At 46.3% G+C, this 25,492-nt stretch overlaps 1 protein-coding gene across 1 annotated transcript in view; it reads left to right on the top strand.

Annotated features, from left to right (window-relative positions):
• Positions 1-18,910, top strand: part of CNTNAP2 (contactin associated protein 2) — a 1,119,417-nt gene extending 1,100,507 nt beyond the window's left edge. Inside the window, exons 22-24 of the mRNA XM_082192749.1 lie at positions 1,709-1,939; positions 12,634-12,702; positions 16,341-18,910. Coding sequence (XP_082048875.1) covers positions 1,709-1,939; positions 12,634-12,702; positions 16,341-16,540 — 500 coding nt within the window. The 3' untranslated portion in view covers positions 16,541-18,910. The remainder of the gene's footprint in view (positions 1-1,708; positions 1,940-12,633; positions 12,703-16,340) is intronic.
• Positions 18,911-25,492: the final 6,582 nt, after the last annotated feature.

The raw sequence follows: 25,492 nt of genomic DNA, 5'->3' as shown, positions 1-25,492 counted from the left end.
AACAGCCTACTTTAAAGATTAGAGTCCCCATTCTTACCATGGGCGTAACCAGGGGGTGGGGTGGGGGCAAAGCTCCCCCTAAACCAAGTAAATAAATAAAAATACTTAACTAACTGCCCAATTGCGAAACAAATTCCTTCCAGTAGCACCTTAGAGGCCAACTAAGTCTGTTATTGGTATGAGCGTTCGTGTGCAGGCACACTTCTTCAGATACCTGAATGCACACGAGAGCTCATACCAATAACAAATTTAGTTGGTCTCTAATGTGCTACTGGAAGGAATTTTTTTATTTTGTTTCGACTATGGCAGACCAACATGACTACCTGCCTGCCCAACTGCGTCGCAGATAACTTGGTTCTGCCCACCCCCCAAATAAAGCCTGGCTATGCCCATGATTCTTTCTTTATAGTTTCTCAATTTTCAATAGGAGAAGAGATACACACACACACACACACACACACACACACACACACACACACATTCCCAGAGAATGCCTTTGCTACAAACATAGGTGAAGAAGTTCTGGAAGTGGTTTGAAGGTGTCTGTCTTGACCTAGGTTTATATTTCCATTGCAGCTCGAGAGAGTTCTATTACGTTTCCAGCAGATCAGGGAAAGGCCAGTCTGTTGACTTGTGCCCATAACACCACATTTCCTCCCCACTCAATCCCCAGTGTTTCTTTGCAGTTCTTTTTTTTTATTTATTTAAAAAACCCTGTAAATTGCTGTTTGGGTTGGGACACAGGTTGATTTGTCTAGTGCAGGATAAATGTAAGTGCTGCTTTTAAAAAAAGCAGAGCGCCTGGCTGAAGCGGGAGGGTTGGCAGGAATGAGAGCTGTTTCAACACGTGTGTAAAGGCAGGTTGCAAAAGAGAGTTTACCGCGTGGGTGACTATTATTGTGACTATTTCAGCATGCCAAGAAAATGGAAGTCCCCAGGACTGAGGGGGCCAGGTACAAGAGCTTTTAGGGACAGATTGGTTTTCAGCCCATGAACCTATGCTGGCGTCATAAGTTCAGTTTAAGAACTTCAGCCCAAGGAAAGTGATGGGTAGAAGCAGCAGCTCATATGGTGTATATAGCATACCCTCCAACATTCCTCAGATGAAAATAGGGACATTTCTCACTCCCCCCCAACTGATCCCCCTTTTTGTCCTTCCACCACAGCACTCACCCACTTCACCATCCTGAGAAAACCCCTTTATCCTGATGTTATTTTATTCTTTGGTGGATTTACAAACAGAAAAGCACACATCAATAAATAAATGTTAGAAAAGGGCAAGACTAGAAGCAAGTGCACAAAGACTCTGCCTTTCTCCCCACCAGGGCAGCCCTGCCCTCCTCCTGCCCCTCGGCAGCGGCAGCCTGTCCTCCTCACCTGATGGCCAGCAGCTGCTAGGAGCTGCCCAAGGGAGGAGGCCGGCAGCAGCCATGGAGAGGCAATGGGACGCTCCCTCGCTGCTGCTCACCCTTCTCTCTGAGCTCAGTGGTGGCAGCAGTGGTGGGGAAAATAGAAGCCCGGTGGCTTTCGTTATTGTGAGACTGTCCCTGGGAAATCAGGGCATTTGGAGGGCATGATAGACTACTTACAAAGTGCCGTGTGCCTAACTTTCTGAAAGTGGGGATTAAAAGCACGGAGCAGGATCATGCTGCTGGTTCCTTCTTCAGTGAACTCTGTTGAAAAGCCTTTCCTTTCCTCTGTCCTCCAGAACTTGGAAAAATTGACCAAGAGATCCGAAAATACAATACCCCGGGATTCTCTGGCTGCCTGTCCAGAGTCCAGTTCAACCAGATTGCCCCACTCAAGGCTGCCTTGAGAGCCACAAACATCTCCTCTCACATCCACACAGAAGGAGAACTTGTGGAATCCAACTGTGGTGCGAACCCACAAACCATCCAACCAATGTCTTCTGCAACGGATCCGTGGCATTCCGATTCAGGTAAGTTGAGACCGGATGAGAAAATCCTGAAATCGACCCCTGAAGCTGCTTCCAGAATGTATGGTTAGAATATAACTCACCATCTGTTATGATGGTGAGATTAGAATAATAGTGAACATTCTCTCTCTCTCTCTCTCTCTCTCTCTCTCTCTCCCACACACACACACACACACACACACACACACAAAATTGCTTCTAAACTGATGGCTTGAGTATCTATTATAGTTTATTCTTTCATTGCTGCTATAAGTTTATGACTACTGCATTTATCTCAAAGACACTAACCTCCAGTGTAAAGCAGTGGCAGATTGACCTGTGCATTGTCTTGCATGTAATTGTTGTTTTACTGGTGCTTCTAATTTTGGTAAATGCAATGAAATCAAGTTCAGAAAATTGGCATAGATTTTTCTTTCTTGGCGCTGATAATCATAGTACTTTTTACCAGAACAATCCTTGGAAATGATTAAAAGTGGCAGATCAGTTTTCAGCCAGATCCACTGCTAGAGTTACGGCCAATCTGAATATTACGAGGGACTCCCCCCCCCCTCCGCCAGCTTTCCCTTAGAGAGCTGCTGCAAGGGCAGAGAGGCACCATTGGCACAGAAGAAACCTGGAGGCTTCTTAAGGTCAGCTAAGGAAGCCCTTTGAGGAGGTTGTTGCCCCCAGGCAAGCCCAGATCCCCACAGGGCCGTCTTAAGCATATCCGGCGCTGTGGTGCATAGCTCCCTCCGCCCCCCGCCCCCCCCCCATTTCCCAGAGATTTTTAGGGAAGACAGCGCTGCTGGTGGGGCTAGAGGAAGCGGGCAGCGGCTGGACGCGGCGCCTCCCAGCTCAGCTGGCCGCTTTGTGCCACGGTGGCCACGGCAGATGGAGGCTCCGGGTGCGACAGTGCTTTGGCGCGGTGCGGCAGGCGAGAGCGGTGAGCCGATGCCAGGAGACCCCGTGTCCAGCCTCCGCCTCTTCCCTGGCACCCTCCAGAACATGGTGCCCTGAGCCACTAACCTCTATGGGTAAGGCGCCCCTGGATCTCCACCCCAAATTCCCTGTTCTCTCAGGGCTGAAGCCTCACATTTCCAGAGATAACATCTATTTTGACCTTATAAATACGGCTTCTGTGACCATGTTCATATTCTGCTGCAGTGCCAAATGGTTATCTCAAAGCATGATATTGTTTTGTAATTGCCCCCCTTTCCCTGTGGCTCTGGTGACTTTTCCTGCCGGCGATGGAGCGGCAGGACTCAGCCAGTCCCTCTTCCTTTCCAAAGATGTAGGAAGGGCCAAGCAGCCTCTCTCTTCCCTTCAGAACCCCACCTGCGCCCTGTGTTTAGGTAGAGGAGGCAAAGGAATCATGAGTTAAAATAATAATTGGTTTTACATGTAGATTTTAATTGTCATCAAATTCAAAACCATCAGGAAATCGCATACAAGCACACAATTGTTTTTGTTGTTTATGGAGTAGAAAACACAGAGATTTCAAAGACACACCAATGCAAAATTTCCCATAGCTGTTCTTAAAATAACTATACTTTTTTTAAAAAAAAAACAAATTTATCCTATCCTTAACTTCTTTGTCTGCCTATTTTCGTGTAGGAATACAGTATACAAACTTGAGTGAAAGACACACTGCACCAAGAAATAAAAAAAGAAAGACTGCTAAATATGTAGAGAGCAAAAATAACTGATTCTGCTTTCCACATAGATAGCAACCTCACTGCAGCCTCTTCAGCCCATGGTTTAAGCAACCAGCACATACAGACTATTAGAGGTTTCAGTTTCCAAAGGAGTAGCTGCATTTATTGTTTTCTCAAGTGCAAAAATCGAAGCATGTTCAGGTGAAGCAGCTTAGAGAGAAGACTTATTTTATTACTAGGCTGTCTGCCTGTATGCTTTTTATTATGTTTTCACCATTGATTATCTATAATGTGTTTTTAATGTTACACACCATTCTGGGATCTTTTGATAAAGCGGCATATAAGTGAAATAAATAAAGATAAAAAATAAATAGCTCTGCTTCTAGCCTAGCGTTGCCTAATCTGATTGGCAGTATCCCTCCAACGTCTCAGGCAGACATCTTCCACCCGATCATTTTCGCTGGAGATGTTGGCAATTGAATCAGTGACATGCTGTAGGCCACTGAACTGTGGTCCTTTCCCACAATACTTGGCATTACAGTTAATTTAGTACATACCTGAGGAAGCATATATTTCCTTATGAACTGCATGTGTGTGGGGGGGGGCGGTTCTGCCGCAGAACAAGGTAAAGGCACTTGCTGGGGGTGGGAATAGATCGCCATCGTCATGATCATCATCTTTGGTTTTTTTTTTAAAAAAATGCAGCCATAATAATGTGCTGCAAAAGACACATGTGGTAGAAGGAGCTTAGCTTTTCCTCCTCATGGTTTTCCTCATGTGTGACAGCCCTGCCCCTTCCTCCACGTGAGTCTTCTGCTGCAAGAAACCAAGCAGGACATCCAGTTTGGGCCCAGTTATTTCATAAGCCCAATGGCACTTTCCTCCATTGTCTCCAGAGACAGACAGATGTCAGCCACAGCCATGTTCTGTGCTAAACTGTCCTGAATGTTGGCAGCCCTGGGTAGAAATAATTAGATACCAGAGAATTAAGGTGGAACACATCCATGGATCCTATTTATTTATTTATTTCACTAGTATTTCACTTGCTCTCTGGATAGTTAATGTAATTTATAAAACTCAAAATAAAATTTCAATAAAAGTTAAAGCCAAGATGGATCACAGCCACAAACAGCTGTGAACACCAACTGCCCTACTAAAATGAGCATAATGCACAATAGTGCATGCTGTGCACACAGAAAACCTTCAGGCCAATTCCCGAAATCATTCCTGGGTGTTGCTGCCAGTCAGCAGAGCACATGGACGGACCCAGGGGTCTCCTTTGGGATAAGGCAGTTTTCTACATTCCTCCTTCATATACCATCCAGTATAGCATAAGCGCATATGTGCTGAAAAGTTTGCAATAGCTCCATTTAATTAATTGCCTTAAAAGCAAGAGTTGAATCAACTTACAATTATTTAATGAGTGGTTGGCCCCAATTTCTTTTCATCTGGCGCAGCTTTAGCAGCTCTGTTCTTTGGATCCCAAATAACTTAATGATGGCGCTTGAATTTCCCATAAATCTTCCCTAATGGAAAGGAGAGGGAAAGAGAGCTTCAATCTTGCCTGGTTCTTGGATGCAACACACCCTTTCTCCTCCTGCCCAACTTAATGGCAATATATACTCCACCCAGACACTTCATCAGAAGCTGCAGACATTTGAGGCTCAGCTGCCGGCCAAAGCCGTAAATTCTAGCAGCTCTCCCTGAGAGACCCGGGCATTTCAAGCTGCTCTGCGCAGCCCTGAGCAGAATTTTAATGCCATGGAGCAGCAGGAAGATGAGGAGAAGCAAAGGCAGGCGCTGCTCTCCCATGGAAAGGATTGTTCCTAGAAATTCTGCCTGTGTGGAGAAGGCAGGGTAATAGCTGTTTCCTTGGGGCTTCTCTGAGTCTCCCTTGCCCTCTCTCTCACACGCTATAACGGGGGGGGGGGGGGCAGCCACTTTCTCTAACCGCTGTTTCAAGCCTTCTGAAATTGAGTTACTTTGGTCCTCTGGAAATCTGGGTATATTTAAAATAAATAGAAGCAATATATAAATATATGTGCCTGAAGAGAGATTAGTAGAGAGAGTTAGTATTCTGCCACTAAATTCACTGGCACATCCCCTCCAACATTTCTCAGACGAATATAGGGACATCCCATTCCATAATGATAATTTTACTACTTATACCCCACACATCTTACTGGGTTGCACCAGCCACTCTGGACAGCTTCCAACATTTATAAAAACATGAAACATTAAAAAAAACTTCCCTATACAGAGCTGCCTTCAGATGGTTTAGGGGGTTGGATAACTCCATCCCCTCCAATGTTTCTCCAATGAAAATAGGGACAGCCTAAGGAAAAGAAGGACATTCTGAGATCAAATCAAAAACCGGGATGGCTTCTCTAAATCAGGGACATCCCTGGAAAACAGGGACACTTGGAGGGGCTGCTGGCAGGGATTTTATTTGTCCCCCAAAATGGCTTTGTTACAGTTCAAGTCTTAGTGTGCCCATCACTTGCTCAAAAGAAACACGAAACAGAACTCATTCTTGTGGGAAAGTGGATTCCTCATTGGAATTCAAATGTTAATGGCCGCATCCAGCTGTATACTTTATTTCCATTTCTGTTTGTGTTATTTTAATTAAATATTCTTAATAAGTGGGACCTTGCAACAAACCATTGCAGTGTATCCCTCCTGTGTGCGGGGACTACCTGAGTCTGCCAGGGGGTTGAAAAAACTTGAGCATTAAAGACAGAAGACCCTGCCCTATTTTGGGTTTTACTCCTGGTGCAAAATTTAATTTACTTAAACCTGTCTGCACCGTAAGGCAGTGGAGCATAAAACTTCCTCCAGCATCAAATGCTTGATTTGGCCTGGAAGGACGTCTGCGTGGGCAACGGGAGGGCCACAGGTTGGGGGTGCCTGTACAGTGGTACCTCAGGTTAAGAACTTAATTCGTTCTGGAGGTCTGTTCTTAACCTGAAACTGTTCTTAACCTGAAGCACCACTTTAGCTAATGGGGCCTCCTGCTGCCGCTGTGCGATTTCTGTTCTCATCCTGAAGCAAAGTTCTTAACCCGAGGTACTATTGCTAGGTTAGCGGAGTCTGTAACCTGAAGCGTATGTAACCTGAAGCGTATGTAACGCTAGGTACCACTGTACTACATACTACATAAGCAGCACGGCCTCTTCTCTTTGCTACCATTTGTGCTTTTTGGGGGGGAGTAGACACACTTTTCCCCAGTCCCACCTACATTAAATTCTATTTGGCAGCTTTAAATCTGGCACCAAGTACAAGTCCCACGAGGATTTGTTCCATTTGAGAAGTCTGCAGTGCAGCTGAACCCTCCCACAAGCGGGACTTGCTTTCAGCCTTGACTGCAAGCCCTTCTGGGATTGACTGCACTTGGGAGAGATTGCAAGAGAAACTCCTGAATACAGCTAATCCCTGCTGAAAGCAGCACAAAATTTATCTTTTGCAACCATGCCTTGCAAAAGAATCTTCCTTTGCAGTCCTAGTTTGTTTTTATTATTAAAGCTGGAGTTAGAAAGAAACAAGGGGACTGTGATCACCCTATACCATATGACTTCCCTGCCCATTTGTCAAAATGGCCCATGGAAGGTGATCCAGCTCCCCACACCAAATGTGCCCCCCAGAAGTACAGCTGTCAGGTCTACAGGATTGGGTGCAACTTACTCCCTGCTGACATACACTTGATGGGCAACCTGGATTTGCCCTGCGCTGCGTGTGCAGTGGCCCTCCATGGACTGCCTTTGTGCACAGCTCACTCCTTCATGAAGAGACCAAGTGTGTAAACTGCAGCTGTGATCAGTGAGAGAAGGAAGCTGATGACCACTTTCATATATCTTACATGAAGCACTCATCTAGAAGGCCTGTCATTGGAAACTGATTCATGTGCACAACGTTCCCATAAAAGCATTTTCCTGCCACCAAAGCAGGCAATCCTTTGGGCCCATTACTGGTGACTGTGTATCTTTGTGTTCGAGTTTGGTGAGTATTCAGCTTTACAGTTCCTTGGAGAGCACTGCCATATTTCATATTCTGCATTAATTGTGAAGAGGGCTTGCTCTTCTCTCCTTAACAGGTGAATTGTAAGCTCTGCTCATAAAACTCTATTGGAGGCAATAACTTAAGCAAGCATAACCAGTATATCAGCCATCCTTCTCTGTGGTCAAGCTAGGCAAGCAGCAAGGTTGTGAAATACAATACCAGAAGGAGAAAGGGGGTGCGCTATATGAACAATGTGCTCTATATCACTTTGAAAATTTGATGTACAACATTGTTGGCTATGCACGAACATCTACTGCATTGTGACTTCCAGGGCAGAAGCTGTGGCCGGCCAGGGCCCCTTACTGATATTCCCTGCCCCCATTCATTTGTCACGTTTCAAGAAAGTAAAGTTATGGTCCATTCACTTCCAGAGATGAAAAGGGAAACAGACAGCCAATATTCCACCCAGTTGCTCTGCAAGAAGTAAATCTGTTCCTGTCTTCCAGAGGGTTGGCCAGTTAATGTTCAGCCACTGGGAGGACTGACAAGCACTTAGCTCTCAAAAATAAAAATAAAATAACCTCAGTTCAGAACCTAAACTTTAAAAAATATGTTACTTGATGTCATACTGGCTTTAAGACCCAAGACTGCCTGGAGCACTCACTTCAGAACTACAAGATCCTGACTTAAATCAGTTTGCACTTTGCTTTGTCTGAGGGTGACGGTTTGTTCATGGCCAACAGTTTGCCCTGAGTCCGTTACCTTCTTGGCTGGTTGGTGCTTCTGGTGGTCACGAGAGCCAGGCTCCGAGGAGAGGGTGTCAGGCCACCACCATTGGGAGTTGCTGACATGTGGGGCACATGAGAGCAAAACACAGCTGGTGTGTATGGATTTTGAGTTTACATAGTGATGTGTGTGTCCAGATGGGGACTTATATGACCTGCAAATATCAAAATTAGTGAAACTGAGGGTTCAATCATAACACCTGGCGTTGGTGCCGGGGGGGTGAGATTAGGATGGCACACAGGCCCCTCTCTGCCTATGGAAAAGGGGCATAGCCTCCCAAGGCAGCAGGACCTCAGGTGTGACAGAGGACCCAGAGCTAAGGGAGCTGGGCATGTTTAGCCTGGAGAAGAGGAGGTTAAGGGGTGATATGATAGCCATGTTCAAATATATAAAAGGATGTCACATAGAGGAGGGAGAAAGGTTGTTTTCTGCTGCTCCAGAGAAGCGGACACGGAGCAATGGATCCAAACTACAAGAAAGAAGATTCCACCTAAACATTAGGAAGAACTTCCTGACAGTAAGAGCTGTTCGACAGTGGAATTTTCTGCCAAGGAGTGTGGTGGAGTCTCCTACTTTGGAGGTCTTTAAGCAGAGGCTTGACAACCATATGTCAGGAGTGCTCTGATGGTGTTTCCTGCTTGGCAGGGGGTTGGACTCGATGGCCCTTGTGGTCTCTTCCAACTCTATGATTCTATGATTCTATGACCCAGCACTCCATCCTCCCCGCAAAGCTCCTGCTAGGATTCCTCTATAAAGACATGGTAAAACGCAATCTGAACAGGAGTTGAAGCATGTATGGAAAATAATTGTGGAAATTGGCATGCCGTAGATAAAAAGGAGATCCAGTTTGGCATAGTAGGAGAACTGGGTTCATATTTTTCCTGCCTGTTGCAAGTATCCTGAGCTGGGCTGAGCAGGGACAGCCAAGCAATTAGCCAGGAAGCTGTTGACAGTTGGGAAGGTGGCTGCCAGTGTGCAATAGGCATGTCTAGAAGGCAAGTCTGATAACAGAGCAAAGAACAGGCAGAATAGGGAGCATTTGTTTCCCTCTTCCCCCAAGCCCCTGTCTGGAGCAAGGCTGCAAATATAATCCCAGAAACACTGACGTTTTCTGCAACAGAACAAGTTTTGATGAGGAGCTTAGCAGATTGCCATGTTTTGTGAGCTGCATCAAGCTAGGGATTGGGCAAGCAGAGTTTTGACACCTGTGGAGTGTCAGAGAAAAGAAACAAGGAGGAATTGCTGACAGAAAGATGGAGGTTGACTCAAAAAGGTGTGCTCTGTTTTAAAGTTTCACTTTGAACAGATGGCTCTGAAGAAACGGCTATAGTTTATCTCCAATTTTTGTGATTTTGCTCTATTCCTTTGGTTAGGATTCTAATTTCCAGAACACTAGATCAGATTCTCATGGTCATTTTATCCTGCTGTTATTTCCATAAGGTGAATCCTGTTTGTGCCACTGTAAAATGTGCAGTGAGACATGTTCCTATGAAGTGTCGTCCAGGTCAGACTAATGGCCTCCAAGCCAGATATGGTACTTGAGGTCTTTTTTTTTCTGGTTCCCGATAGCTCTGCTGCATTTTAATCCAATAATAGGGAAACATCTGCCCAGAGTCTCATTTGTAACAAATGCCTGTTTAAACAGGCCTTTAAAACATTGTTTCCTTAGCACAATAAGAATTTATTTGTGCTTTTATTGATATCTTTGTTGATTTATTTTTATATGTTGCATTCTGCCTTGCTGTATTTTTTTATGGAAGTGCAGATTATACATTTGTAAATGAATGAATAAATGAACTCTGTCCTGAGTAGTCCTGGGAGTATTATTTAGGTATTATTTTATTATTTAGGGAAATGGTGGTATTAATATAATGGCTAACCTAAGACCCCACCCAGGGAGCTATTTGTTGAGCTGAGATTTTAATCAGGGATTTCTTGGTTCATAGACAAGGCTCTTAACCAAGCATTAGTTAGTTCCTCAGTGTTCCTCAATAAAACCTTTAATTTTCAGCCTTTCTAATTTTATATTTTTATTCAACTTATACACTGCCCTATACCCGGAGGACCACAACATATAAAATCAAACCAAAAGCAATAACCCAATAACCCCCCTCCAAAAAAAAGAACCACATTCTAAAAGGGTGTTGGATGTCAATAAGTTCAACCAAAGGCCTGGTTAAAGGGGAACATTTTTGCCTGGCGCCTAAAGGTGTATAATGTAGGTGCCAGGCGAACTTCCATGGGGAGAGCCTTCCACAGACGGGGAGCCACTGCAGAGAAGGCCCGTTCCCGTGTTGCCACCCTCCGGACCTCTCGAGGCGGAGGCACACGAAGAAGGGCCTCGGAAGATGATTTCAAGGTCCAGTTAGGTTCATATGGAAAGAGAGAGTCCATCAGGCATTGTGGTCCTGAACCATTTAAGGCTTTATAGGTCAAAACCAGCATTTTGAATTGGGCGCGGAAACTGTTTGGTAGCCAGTGCAGTTGGACCAGGATCAGTGTAAGATGCTCAAACCATCTCGCTCTGGTGAGCAACCTGGCTGCTGAATTCTCCACCAGCTGAAGTTTCTGAACCATCTTCAGAGGCAGCCCTACATATAATGCATTGCAGTAATCTAGCTTTGAAGTTACCAGAGCACAGACAGCAGTGGCTAGGCTATCCGTGTCCAGATAGGGGCATAGCTGGACCACCAGCTGAAGCTGATAGAAGACACTCTGGGCCACTGCAGCCACCTGAGCCTCAAGCGACAGCAAAGGATCCAGGAAGGACCCCCAAGCTACGAACCACTTTCCTTCAGAGGAAGTGTAACCCCATCAAGCAGGCGACCTCCCACCCCTCTGATCTAGGGAACCACCCACTAACAGTGCCTCAGTCTGATATGGATTGAGCTTCACTTTGTTGGCTCTCATCCAGTCCATTACCGAGGCAAGACAACGGTCCAGCACTTCCACTGCCTCACCTGCAGATGCAAAGGAGAAATAGAGCTGAGTGTCATCCGCATACTGCTGACAACATACTCCAAACCTCCGGATACCCCCACCCAGCAGTTTCATGTAGATCAGACATGTTCAACTGATCGACCGCGATGGACAGTGAGATCCCCAGGGTGATCGCGGTCAATCGCAGATGATCCTTGTCGATTGTGGCATTAAATTGATTGGTCAAGGAATGTCATCACCCACTGCCCCCATCGCTAGGTCCCTCCGCTGCAGCAGGCATCAATCGTAATTAAGCGCGGCACAAACTCTGCCCCCCCCCAAAAAAAAGCTCAACAACTGAGCAATCTCCCCCCACTTCCAGCCATGACATGGCTCCCCAAATCTCTTTTCTGATGAGAGCAGCTTTTGCATCTCATTTGGAAACCAAGGACCCAGAGTCTGGAGGAACAATGGGGAGGCACACAATGCCAGATGCTTGAAGTCCAGTGTGAAGTTTCCACAGTCTGTGTTGATTTGGGGAGCCATGTCATCAGCTGGTGTTGGTCCACTGTGCTTCATTTAGTCCAGGGTCAACGCAGCCATCTACCAAGAGATTTTGGAGCACTTCATGCTTCCTTGCGCAGACGAGCTTTATGGGGATGCTGACTTCATTTTCCAGCAGGACTTTGGCACCTGCCCACACTGCCAAAAGTACCAAAACCTGGTTCAATGGACATGAGATTACTGTGCTTGATTGGCCAGCAAACCCGCCTGACCTGAACCCCATAGAGAATCTATGGGGCATTGCCAAGAGAAAGATGAAAGACATGAGACCAAGCAATGCAGAAGAGCTGAAGGCTGCTATTGAAGCATCCTGGTCTTCCATAACACCTCAGCAGTGCCACAAGCTGATAGCATCCATGCCACGCCACATTGAGGCAGTAATTGATGCAAAAGGATCCCAAACCAAGTACTGAGTACATGTGCATGCTTCTACTTCTCAGAGGCCCAATATTTCTCTATTTGCAGTCCTTGTTTTGCTGATTTCATTTAATATTCTAATTTTCTGAGATCGTTAATTTGGGGTTTTCATCAGCTGTACGCCATAAACATCACAATTATAACAAATAAAGGCTTGACATATTTTGCTTTGAATGTCATGAGTCTATCTCATATATTAGTTTCACTTTTTGAGTTGAATTACTGAAATAAAGGAACTTTTCCACAATATTCTAATTTTCCGAGTTTCACCTGTAAATTGGCTTTAAAAGAAGAGGGAAAGCACGGGTATTTTAAAGTGAGGGGCTAAATATCTAAAGGACATGGTGTAAATAATAATTCGTGCTTTTTCTTGTGCACCAGGTGCTGATCTTCCTTACAATGGTCAAGTGATTGGAGGTGGTGTTAACAGGAATTCAGCTATTATTGGAGGTAAGTAAGTACATGTCCTGCCTTTCAGAAGGGAATGTTGATTTCTATGCTGATAAGATGCGATGTTTGCAAGTATCTTTTTAAATACCTAATTTAAAACACACATATAATTTCCAAGGCTAAGCTAGCAAAGAGAAAAGAATTTTCAACTACCGTATTTTTCGCTCCATAGGACGCACTTTTTCCCCTCCAAAAATGAAGGGGAAATGTGTGTGCGTCCTATGGAGCGAATGCAGGATCCTCGGCTTCGCCGCGAGGCGCCTGACCTGGAAGCCGGAGGAGGAACAGAAGGGTCTCCTTCTGTTCCTTCTCCCGTTTCGCAGCGACGCGCCTTTCCAGCGAAGCCGGAGGAGGAACAGAAGGGTCTCCTTCTGTTCCTTCTCCAGCTTCGCTGAAGGGTGCTACGCCTTCTCCCTCTCTGCGCAGCGCCTCTCCTGTGAAGGAGAGGCGCTGAGCAGAGAGAGAGAAGGCACAGCGCCCCTTCAGCGACGTGCCTGTCATGCAAAGCCGGAGGAGGAGCAGAAGGGTCTCCTGTTCCTTCTCCCGCTTCGCAGCGACGCGCCTTTCCAGCGAAGCCGGAGGAGGAACAGAAGGGACTCCTTCTGTTCCTTCTCCAGCTTCGCTGAAGGGCGCTACGCCTTCTCCCTCTCTGCGCAGCGCCTCTCTCCTGTGAAGGAGAGGCACTGCGCAGAGACAGAGAGAGAGAGAGAGAGAGAGAGAGAGAAGGCGCAGCGCCCTTGAGCGGCGCGCCTGTCATGCGAAGCCGGAGGGGACACAGAAGGGTCTCCTGTTCCTTCTCCCGCTTCGCAGCGACGCGCCTTTCCAGCGAAGCCGGAGGAGGAACAGAAGGGACTCCTTCTGTTCCTTCTCCAACTTCGCTGAAGGGCGCTGTGCCTTCTCCCTCTCTGCGCAGCGCCTCTCCTGTGAAGGAGAGGCGCTGCACAGAGAGAGAGAGAGAGAGAGAGAGAGAGAGAGAGAGAGAGAGAGAGAGAGAGAGAGAGAGAAGGCACAGCGCCCCTTCAGTGACGCGCCTTTCCAGCGAAGCCGGAGGAGGAATAGAAGGGACTCCTTCTGCTCCTTCTCCAGCTTCGCTGAAGGGCGCTGCGCCTTCTCCCTCTCTGCGCAGCGCCTCTCCTGTGAAGGAGAGGCGCTGCGCAGAGAGGGAGAAGGCGCAGCGCCCCTTGAGCAACGCGCCTATCAAGCGAAGCCGGAGGAGGAACAGAAGGGTCTCCTTCTGTTCCTTCTCCTGCTTCGCAGCGACGCGCCTTTCCAGCGAAGCTGGAGGAGGAACAGAAGGGTCTCCTTCTGTTCCTTCTCCAGCTTCGCTGAAGGGTGCTACGCCTTCTCCCTCTCTGCGCAGCGCCTCTCCTGTGAAGGAGAGGCGCTGAGCAGAGAGAGAGAGAGAGAAGGCACAGCGCCCCTTCAGCGACGTACCTGTCCAGCGAAGCCCGAGGAGGAACAGAAGGGTCTCCTTCTGTTCCTTCTCCTGCTTCGCAGCGACGCGCCTTTCCAGCGAAGCTGCAGGAGGAACAGAAGGGACTCCTTCTGTTCCTTCTCCAGCTTCGCTGAAGGGCACTGCGCCTTCTCCCTCTCTGCGCAGCGCCTCTCCTGTGAAGGAGAGGCGCTGAGCAGAGAGAGAGAGAGAGAAGGCACAGCGCCCCTTCAGCGACGTGCCTGTCATGCAAAGCCGGAGGAGGAGCAGAAGGGTCTCCTGTTCCTTCTCCCGCTTCGCAGCGACGCGCCTTTCCAGCGAAGCCGGAGGAGGAACAGAAGGGTCTCCTTCTGTTCCTTCTCCAACTTCGCTGAAGGGCGCTGTGCCTTCTCCCTCTCTGCGCAGCACCTCTCCTGTGAAGGAGAGGCGCTGCACAGAGAGAGAGAGAGAGAGAGAGAGAGAGAAGGCACAGCGCCCCTTCAGTGACACACCTTTCCAGCGAAGCCGGAGGAGGAATAGAAAGGACTCCTTCTGTTCCTTCTCCAGCTTCGCTGAAGGGCGCTGCGCCTTCTCCCTCTCTGCGCAGCGCCTCTCCTGTGAAGGAGAGGCACTGAGCAGAGAGAGAGAGAGAGAAGGCGCTGCGCCCCTTCAGCGGCGTGCCTGTCATGCGAAGCCGGAGGGGACACAGAAGGGTCTCCTGTTCCTTCTCCCGCTTCGCAGCGACGCGCCTTTCCAGCGAAGCCGGAGGAGGAACAGAAGGGTCTCCTTCTGTTCCTTCTCCAGCTTCGCTGAAGGGCGCTGTGCCTTCTCCATCTCTGCGCAGTGCCTCTCCTGTGAAGGAGAGGCGCTGCGCAGAGAGGGAGAAGGCGCAGCGCCCCTTGAGCAACGCGCCTATCAAGCGAAGCCGGAGGAGGAACAGAAGGGTCTCCTTCTGTTCCTTCTCCAGCTTCGCTGAAGGGCGCTGCGCCTTCTCCCTCTCTGCGCAGAGAGAGAAGGTGCAGCGCCCCTTCAGCGACGCGCCTGTCCTGGCTTCTGCTTTAGCCCTGCGCAGCCTCTTCGGGCAGGGGGAGCCTTCATCCCGCTGCCCTGAAGAGGCTTGGCACGGTTATCCCAGAAGCCAGAACAGCCACACGGTATCCCAGAAGCCAGATCCCTCTTGCTGTTCTGGCTTCTGGGTTTCAGAATAAGTTTTTCTTGTTTTCCGCCTCCCAAAACTAGGTGCACCCTATGGTCCGGTGCGCCCTATGGAGCGAAAAATACGGTATATTTGTGCTTAGTTTCCCAGAACTGTTAGGACAGAGTGCATAATAAGAAGTGGAAATAAAGACATTTAATTATGAAGCAGTACATGATAGGTAGTTTGAATTCTGATGGCATATCCTGCTACATTCAGCATGTAAACTGGCTGCCCTGGGCACCCCACCCACCAGCCCTGTGGGTTGCTGCTCTGTCCGAAGGGACGTGGGCCTTGCTGCGGAGCCAATCTGCCGCTGCGTTTGGGGCCAGGGAGGAATTTGCCCGCAGACAAGTTGGGCCTGTCTGGGGGTTTTGCCTTCCTCATAGCAACTGTCAAAACGTTTGGCAGAAACAGGCATTGGGGACTCAGCTATACAGCTGCAAATAAAATGTTTTAAATGTGTTGTAAAGCGCAACATACAGATGTGACACTAGATGGCAAAAGTAAGCTATCCAGGTTCAAATTTCAGGGTACCCCAGTGAAGGCGTTGCGGGGGAAGGTTTCTGTCCAATGGCCCAGATGGTGGTTAATGGGCCATAGATCTCCCCCAATGACAACCTGGCAGGTTTGCCCTATTTGATTTGCATCTTGGGGGGATCCTTAACCCAGGATCAACTGTGATGGAGTAATCAGCCAGCAATTGAGCCGGTTGATTCAGGATACATCCCCAATGCCTATGCCACACTATAGTTAGAATTAAGGGTGTCATGAAGCGCCTCTCCCAATTAGGCCCTGTGGCGTGAAGTGCAGTGCTCTGTAGTGTCAGCCGCACAAGCCCCGCTGAACTATTTGCCAGCTAATGGACATGCGTGAAGAATGGAGCAATAAGACGGGAGGCCTTCTCTGTTACCATGAGAGAGGTTGCAGAGACAATATTGTACCCATGTCATATCAGACAGTATATGAAAACTAAACTGTTTGCTCATTTGTTTTTGAATCTGAAACCTTCCGCCTTTCTCTCTCTGTTAGGTGTCATTGCCGTTGTGATCTTCACCATCCTCTGCACCCTTGTCTTCCTCATTCGCTACATGTTCCGCCACAAGGGAACTTACCACACCAACGAAGCCAAGGGGGCAGAATCTGCAGAGAGCGCTGATGCAGCCATTATGAGCAACGACCCCAATTTTACTGAGACCATTGACGAGAGCAAAAAGGAGTGGCTGATCTGAAACTGGAAGCAGAAAGAAAAGCCGATGGCTTGGGGAAAGGGGGAGGGAAGACTTTTACAGCAAGAAGAAAAGAGCTCTCTTGCAGACTCTTGAACAAATCTAGTTTTTAAAAAAGATCAGCACAACCGGAGGAGCAACCGTTAGGACTGGAGCTGCCACAGCATTTCAGAAAAGGCCTTTTTAATATTGGTTTACTGTGAATTTGCCCTTCTTGTATCCATCTAAACTAAGAGCATAATTTAAGAGGTTCACACTTGTCAGTCACCACCTGTCTTCTTTGTCTGTGGCGGAGGTGTTCAGAAATACCTGTGGAAACAGGGACCACTTTTCTATATTTTTTTTAGAAGCCCTTTAGAATGTAAATACTTCTCTCCTGAGAACAGCAAAGCAATCCTAAAGCCTGAGACCGTTCTTCTCTAGCATTCTTGCATAGATAATTTCCTAGAAAGGATGTTGTACTCACATACAGTGTCAATGATTGTTATTTTAATGCATGGTTTAACGTTTCCACTTTGGTGAATCTACACTATAGATTTAAAATGGTTTAACAGTCACCTCCTCTCCCAGAGAATTCAGGGAACTGTGGGGAAGGCTAGGAATTTCTCAGTGTCCCATCTGATGCTACCTTGTATGGGAGCTGCTGCACCATGGCTCAGTCATATCAAATGCTTGAGGAATCGATATCGCAGTTCTTTCCCTCCTGCAATGGCTCCAGTTCCTGGGAGGGCTGATTCTGGCATCTTAAGGGGTGGGTTCCAGTATTACTGCCTGATGCAGGACAGAACCGTGCTGCAATGGCTCCCACAATTTTAAGTTTAGCCATAGCAGATAATTTTAGCTTCCTCACTAAAGTACAGTTTTCTGGATTCTTCAGGGGAGGGTAGAGAGAACATGATTGTTGAAAAAGATTAAAGCTGGTACACATTTGTAGTGTAGATCTGCGTGCAGAGAGCAAGAAACCTGGAGCATAGGAAGCACCTGAGAGAAAACCACATTTGCCTGTTTCAGTTGCCTGCCATCTGTGCCAGCACAATGATGATTGTGTAAAAGTACGTAACAATAATTTTTTAAAAATCCTCATATTATCATCCTTGTAGTTGTCAGAGAGGAGTATCATAAGGCACAGGAATCCTTAGTTAATTTCTTGCTGAGATCTGAAGAAAGACCTTTCCATTTGACTCTGCTGACCTGAAGTCCTCATGCCACATCTGTTCCACCTGTGACATATTGATGCTATACGTATGTAGACATAAGCATTGCAGTAGGGAATTAGAACCAGATTTTAGACTTTTTTGATTCTGTTTCTTATATATAGGCTGCTGCAGAAGTACTGATCTTGGAGATTTCATGTAAAACACAACATACTGCTGAATTCTTCTCTTCTCCTTTACAATTTCCCAGTGGAACAATGTTCTGAAAGATATCTGTGAAGCAGTTTTCTCCCAAGATGAGAGGCAGAAATTAAGAGATCAAATAGTCCTGTGTGCAGAAAGAGCTGCAGAATTGCAAGTCCTAGAGCATGTCTTTTCTTTAAAGGTCTTTCTCATTATCTCTGTTCAGCCAATTGGAAGACAGCTAAGGCAAAAGTCAGTTCTTCAGGGACATGGGTCATATAGATCAGCTGAAATTTACACCTCTCTAAAATGGAGAAAGCTGGGGCCAAGTCATACACCTTTAAGTGATGGAAAGCTATGGTTGAGTGAAAGTGCTGTCTCAGCTCTGGCATGTGGCTTGAGGTTTCTTACAATGCAGTTTCCACCAGTGGAGTTCTGCTTAGTGAATTATAAACTGGTTTAACCAACAGAACTTTCCCCAAGAACATTGGAAATGGCAGTTCTATGTGGAGGAGTTCTTTGCAGCGTGACTATAGCTCTTTATATGCTTAAAAGCATCCTTGGATTCCTTTGGCAGTTAAACAGGCAAGAATCTGTTTTAAGTTTCTTTAATGTGCAATCACCACATCCTTCAATAACAACCACCTTTGACTGACCTTGGGAAAGGGCCCCTCCTTTGCAGTAGACAGGATTAGTCAATGATTCTCTTGAATGGCAGGTGATTTTTAAAAAAGAATTCCCAATTCTGATTGAGGAGATTCTACACTGACAAAGCCTTACGGAAAGTTGTATAGTACAACCTAATGAAGATATATGATTGTATGGCCTCTTGCTTATTATGTATTTTTAAAAAATGAATTATTTCTTGTGAAAAGTTTTTTGCTTATGACGGCTGTGGTTCCATGTAATTCATCTGCTCACAATTTTGGTATGCACAGCTTTGAAACATTTCTATATCAACTACGTTGGAGAAAGAATGATGGGGAAATCAAAAATAACTGTAGCTCAACATACTAAAGACTACTATTCTCTTTTAGCTGAATCCTCACTTTATTTTTCTTGTGTACAGAAGGGAGTGAAATTGTTTATATTTATTACAAAAGCTTTGCAAATTGGAGAGAATTTCATTTAGAAATCTTTTATCGTACCATACATGTCTTTGCATCTATCTGTCTGCCTTCTGAATCACTTTGCTGGTCTGGATGGGAAAGCTGAGGGCAGCAGAAGATGCTTGAGGGCTCTGCAACATTTCTTCTAGGAACAAGGAACATTTCCATTTACCCAGAGATCCCACTGAGGAATATCACTGTGCCCCCCAGTTTTACGAAGCCACTAGTGCATTTGTGACAGCAGTAACTAACGCTGAGCCCCTTCTGTCCTTTTGTACCTATTTGCATCTCCTGCCACCAGTCTGCCTGCCACTAAGGAAAGTGGCACAGTTTGCCATGTTTAACCAGTTTGGGAACCAGGAGTTGTCAATGGTTGTAAACAGAGAGAAATGAGCAACAGCAAATCCCCAACATGCCGATCATTTGGTGGATTAATGACTCACCTGAAAAGATACACCTGGTTTCCTTTTCCCATTTCCATATCCTGATGGGAACTTTTAATTATTATAACCGATTTATTACTTTCCTCTTTTTTGTGGCTTTGGATTTTTATAAAGAGTTCTTCAGCAAGAAGGAAAGTAAGTGATGTAAACTTGTTTTATGGCAGCTTTCTCAATCAACAAAGATACCTTTCTAATCCAAAAAGCTGTTCTTTTATTAATTTTTGAAGTTGTGATCCTTGTGAAAACTACATTTTAATTTTTCTTTTTTTTGCAAGGCAGACCAAATGGAGGGTGAATTAGATAAGAGTGAATTAGATAAGGCAGATTCACATTGATGCCCATATCAGTTTCTTTTTTTATTTGCCTTGAGTCTTTTAGGCAACAGTTAAAGACAGTAGCATGGCGGAAATGCCTTATGGGCATCAGCGTGAGTAGAGGCAGCATTTGAGAACCAAAGATTGCAACAAACTGATGCCTATGCAGGCGACCATTTTTTCTATATCATTTTGCACTCAGGAGTTGGGTAGCAGACCTTTCCTCCTCCACATGTCCAGTTACAGAGCTGCAGGTTTCAACGGGGAACGTTCAGATGGAGCCTCTGCACACCCCCTCTGCATAGAAGCTTGCTGCTTGCATTGTCGTTCCTCCCCCCTGCCTCCCCCATGCAAACACAAAAAAAACCCCTGCACAGAGATTCCATGGCTGGGCCAAAAGTGTCCACACCTGGCAGCTTGTGTGTTACCAGCTGGTCCGAGCATTAACTTGCTCCGAGGCTTTGGGGCTTCTGTGTGGTCTGGTGAATACAGTGTCACACTTGGGACCAGAAAAACTGACAGGCAAATATCTTCTGGGCTGTGGGGCTCAATGGGCAAACCTGGGCTACTTTCTGTGTCTCAGCCTATTCTACACTGCAGGTTTTCTGTGAGATAAAATGGGACAATCCTCTTATAAACATCCTCAACACCTAGCTGAGAGGAATGGTGGAGGGGTGGTTACCTGAGAGTGTAGTGGTGTGGTGGTTAAGAGTGGTGGACTCGTAATCTGGGTAACCGGGTTCGCGTCTCCGCTCCTCCACATGCAGCTGCTGGGTGACCTTGGTCCAGTCACACTTCTCAGAAGTCTCTCAGCCCCACTCACCTCACAGAGCATTTGTTGTGGGGGAGGAAGGGAAAGGAGAATGTGAGCCGTTTTGAGACTCCTTTGGGTAGTGATAAAGCGGGATATCAAATCCAAACTCCTCCTCCTCTTCTACATTTATAAATTTCTGAAACCTGGTAACCACTGATAGGGCTACGGTACAATTGTGATGCCACAGTTCTTGAATTTTTAGGTGTGTGTGTAAAAAAAATAGTTGCAGTAAGGAAGGAAGACAGTGGTTGGTGGGGAGAGATTTGTCTCTTTCCCTGCTGGGCACCTGGAGTGTGCACTTGGGAAGAAGGCGAATCTTCGCTTGCATGCAACAGATTTTTTATTTTTATTTTTGGTTCTTTATTTTAATTATTTCCTCTGCCACAATTAGAATCAACCTTTCTTTTGAATGCTAAATTGCACACACTACTCTGCATTGTTTTTTTATCTTAAACTGAGGAGGAATGACAAATTAGCATTCATGAGCTGCAAAAAAAAAGAAAAACAGCATATATATCCTGGTCACTCATAATTATATACAGTTTCTATAATTCATCAGTATAACCACATATAACACTGTCATTTAGCACTATTATCTAGCATGCAACAGTGGCATTCACCAAATTAGGTCACTTGAAACCTCAGGAAAATATTGATTAGTGATATAACATAGTGTAGGCTGTGTCATTATTAATCTCAATAAAATACTCCTTTAATAGACTCGAAAGATTTAATGAAGCTTCATCAGGCATGTTAAAGGTGGATGTGGCTGTTTCTGGGCAAGAAGAATTAGAAATGATTAGATTTGTATGCCAGAATTCTATGCACATTTAAATGGAGGTAAAAAATCAGAGGGACCCATTTATGAGTTGAATATAACCTATAACTGGGCTGCCAGCCAGATTTCTTTTCACTTCACTTCCACTATTAAATGTTACTTTTTCCATATGCTTCAGAAATAATAATAATAATTAATTTTATTATACCCCCCCCCATCTGGCTGGGCCTTCCCAGCCACTCTAGGGAGTGGAGTAATAACAGTTAAATCCCTTTGAAATTAATGCTCATGGGCAAAGTCATCCATACATTCTAACAGCAATTGCAAGTCTACTCACAAGTAAGTCCCATTGAGTTCAGTGGTGCTTACTCCCAGACAAGTATCTATAGGATTGCAGTGTTGGTTTAGTGAAAGTGGTGTGAAGGAAACATTTTCTAGCTTGAAAATCAATGCGTAACATAGGAGCTGATTGTGATGAGCGCCTCTCATGATGACTGGCCCAGGCATGGTGCAGATGGCCTGATGCTGCCTTTAATCAACAAGCGGGGGAGAGGGGAGGCATCCTGAATGTGCCACGCAAAGGAAGCTCCCGGACCCCAGAGGAGCTGATGTGATGTTCTGAGTAGAAAGAGGCTCATATTTCTGCCTGTCACTATTTAAAGAGTCTGCTCTGGTGCAGTGAAAACTACCCAGTTTATTGTGGCTCAAGCTCTTTACAGCAAGACATTGTTTCATCAGGCGCCTTCAGCTGCCCCACTGCAAAGCGACCAACTACACAGTGCTAACCATGTCAGGCTGAACTCAATGGGAATGGCTTCCCGGCTGGAAGTAAGTCAGCTGATGTCGGTAGCGTTGCCTGCCCTGTGGAACGCCCTCCCACCAGATGTCAAGGAAACAAACAGCAAATTAATAAACAACTATCTGACTCATAGAAGACATCAGAAGGCAGCCCTGTTTAGGGAAGTTTTTAATGTCTGGTGTGTTTTTTTATTTATTTATTTATTTATTATTATTATTATTATTATTATTATTATTATTATTATTATTATTATATCTCACGAGATGGGACGGCAGCAGTGGTGCCAAGACATTCAGTGCGCAGCAGGCTTGCTCAGAGCCCACACATGCTGTGCTGCATGCTCCTAGCCGCCTGGTGACTTCTGTCTGGTGAGGAGCACAGGGCCAGCAGAGCCACGCTTGGGGCGGACTGCTCTGCAACTCTCCTTCAGCCTCTCCCTTCAGGCAGCATTTGCTTGTGCGTGGGAAGAGGAGACACTCTCAGACCCTCCACGTGTCCCTATTTTCCAGGGACGTCCCTGATTTAGAGAAGCCATCCCGGTTTCTGATTTGATCCCGGAATGTCCCACTTTTCCTTAGGATGTCCTGATTTTCATTGGATAAATCTTGGAGGGTATGGAGTTATCCAACCCCTGAGCCATCTGAAGGCAATCCTGTATAGGAAAGTTTTTTTAATGTTTAATATTTTCTAGTGTTATTATATACTGTATTTTTCGCTCTATAAGACGCACCAGACCACAAGACGCACCTAGTTTTTGGAGGAGGAAAACAAGAAAAAAAATATTCTGAATCTCAGAAGCCAGAACAGCAAGAGGGATCGCTGCGCAGTGAAAGCAGCAATCCCTCTTGCTGTTCTGGCTCCTGGGATAGCTGCACAGCCGGCATTCGCTCCATAAGACGCACACATATTTCCCCTTGCTTTTTAGGAGGGAAAAAGTGAGAAAAAAATATGGTATGTTGGAAGCTGCCCAGAGTGGCTGGTGCAACCCAGTAAGTTGTGTGGGGTATAAATAGTAAAATTATCTTTATGGAATGGGACATCCCTATTTTCGTCTGAGAAATGTTGGAGGTTATGGACTCTGCTTATTGCTGTGCTTCTGCTGATGGACTGAGTGATGCAGGACCGTTTGCTGTGGTGCCAGCCAGATGAGGAAGAAGAGTCAGAAGAGAGACCGCCGCCTCCCCCCCTCCACGGCAGGCTCCACCCAGCCTGGCAAGATGGCTCACTCCTTTCTCTGGCAGCACTTGTGGGCCTGTGGGGTGGAGGGGAGCAGCAGCCAGAGGCTGCATCAGTGGTGGGAAAACAGCCATGAAGTAAGGGGGGGCTGAGAGGGAGGTGCTGAGTGCAGATGCGGGGATACAGCAGCAGCAGGCAGACCAAGGGACCCCCAGCTCCTGCCTAATGGGAGGGTCGGCCCTGGGGGACTGCAAGCCCAGTTCCCTACTGGGGCAGCAGGGGTTGTTAGACGGTGGAACAGTCTCCCACGGGAAATTCGGGGCTCTCCTGCCTTGGAGGTTTTTAAGCAGAGGTTGGGTGGCCGCCTGCCATGGATGGTTTAGCAGAGTTTCCTGCATTGCAGAGGGTTGCACTCGATGACTCTCAGGTCCCTTCAAACTCTGTGATTCTCTGGGGCCTTGCCCCAGTGTGGTTACTGGACCAGTAGGTATCCTTCTTGCTATGGCAGGGCAGCTCTTAACATTGCCTCTCAACACATTTTCCTTTCTACTTTGCCCAATATTTTCTGGGTGATAGCAATGATTATGGGACCCCTGCCCAACCACCAGCTGTAGCATGGACTGCATCAAGGAATCCCAGTACCACTTTGGATGGCCTTTCTGTCTGTACACTGGCAGATATTGAGGTGTGTGCTTCTTGGGGCCTCTCAACTCTGATGAACATCTCACACAGGGGCTTCATCTTTCCGGGCATACCTGATTCGCACATGATCATCCAGGCAGTTTGGGAGTCACTGCTCTTAAAGCGGGGGGAGAGGGTTCAATTGGGGGAGGGAAAGTTATAAAGTTTATACGGTTTTAAAATTCAGATGATGTGAATTTAATGTTTTCAACAATATTCAACAAAGACAGAAAAGGACATTCTTGTTATGACATTCTTTGGAACCAATCTGAAATGCCGAAGGAAATAGAAATATTTGTATAATAAATGTTAGTTCTTGCTAGGACTTATAATTTGATGTTGGAGATCCAAAGATAAATTCACAAAATCAAACTCTGAATTTTGTGTTCCATATTTGATTTGGAATATGTGACTCCAGAATTCAGTGGTGCAGATTTGGAATACCTAAGGGCCTAATGACCCCTATCATTGAAGGCCCTGAGCAAGGACTTCTGCTTGTGCACTGGGGCACCCCCCACTGCATCCCAGAAAGTGGCTCTGGAAACCCCAGCACAGCGCATGGAGGGAGGAGAGGATGGTCATTCTGTCTGGCAAACTGAAATGCTTGACAGACAGAACGTTCATTATTTCTCCATGCTTCTGCCCAAGGGCTGGAGGGTCCAGCCTGTATCATCATCATTGCCACCAAGCTAACTGAATGACACCACAGAACTGCATAATGGGTGACTCTTCCTGCAAAACTAGATGGCTTTGGCTGCCAGAAGCTGCTCTGGGCTCAACATGCATTGAGGAGCAAGACAGGAAGTCAGAATAATTGGTTCAGCAGTTGTAGGCCCAGACACACAGCTTCAACAGAAAACTGCAGAAGAATTACTGATGGCGACAACCACATTTCCTTTCTAACGGTCTCTAGTTCTATGCAGTTGGTCCTATTTCTGGATCCACCTGAGGACTTTTAAGCCCCTAATGCTACAGCTGCCCTGCTGCTCTTCCTGAGTGTCAGCATCGAGTTGAGAAGGTGAAATGGGACCACAAATTCGCAGGGGAAACAGACCTTACCGATCACTCTTTCCTTGTGGGTACAAGTTCAAGTTGTGGCCAAGCCAAGATGCTTCCTGCCCTCGTCTATCTAGCCCAAAGTTCCTCCACTAGGGAGATACATCTAGTACCACAGAGTGCTCTTCTGGAAAGCATATCTGGGATTCCTCTAGCCTAGGCATTTGGTCTTTAGTCATTAGCAGCAATGTTTGCTGGGCCATGCCAACTGAAATACAAGGAGAATGAGGAAGAAGCATTGATCTAGCAGAACAAATTGTTTTAAAATTAGTACAGTAAGATCAAATGTAACACAGGGGTTGCATCCTGAGGATTGTCCTAAAGCCAAAATCACATATAGTTCAAAAACACTGGGTACAATGGCAGGTGAGATTGCCCAAAGTCTTTTTTTCTCAGATACCAACCCTCTTTTTATTTTATTTTTGCCAAGTATGTAAAGCTGAATGTC

Source organism: Podarcis vaucheri, assembly GCF_965113315.1.
Source record: "Podarcis vaucheri genome assembly, chromosome: 12".
Taxonomy (NCBI): domain Eukaryota; kingdom Metazoa; phylum Chordata; class Lepidosauria; order Squamata; family Lacertidae; genus Podarcis; species Podarcis vaucheri.
Note: the sequence above shows the minus strand (reverse complement) of the source record. Positions and strands in the feature narration are given on the sequence as shown.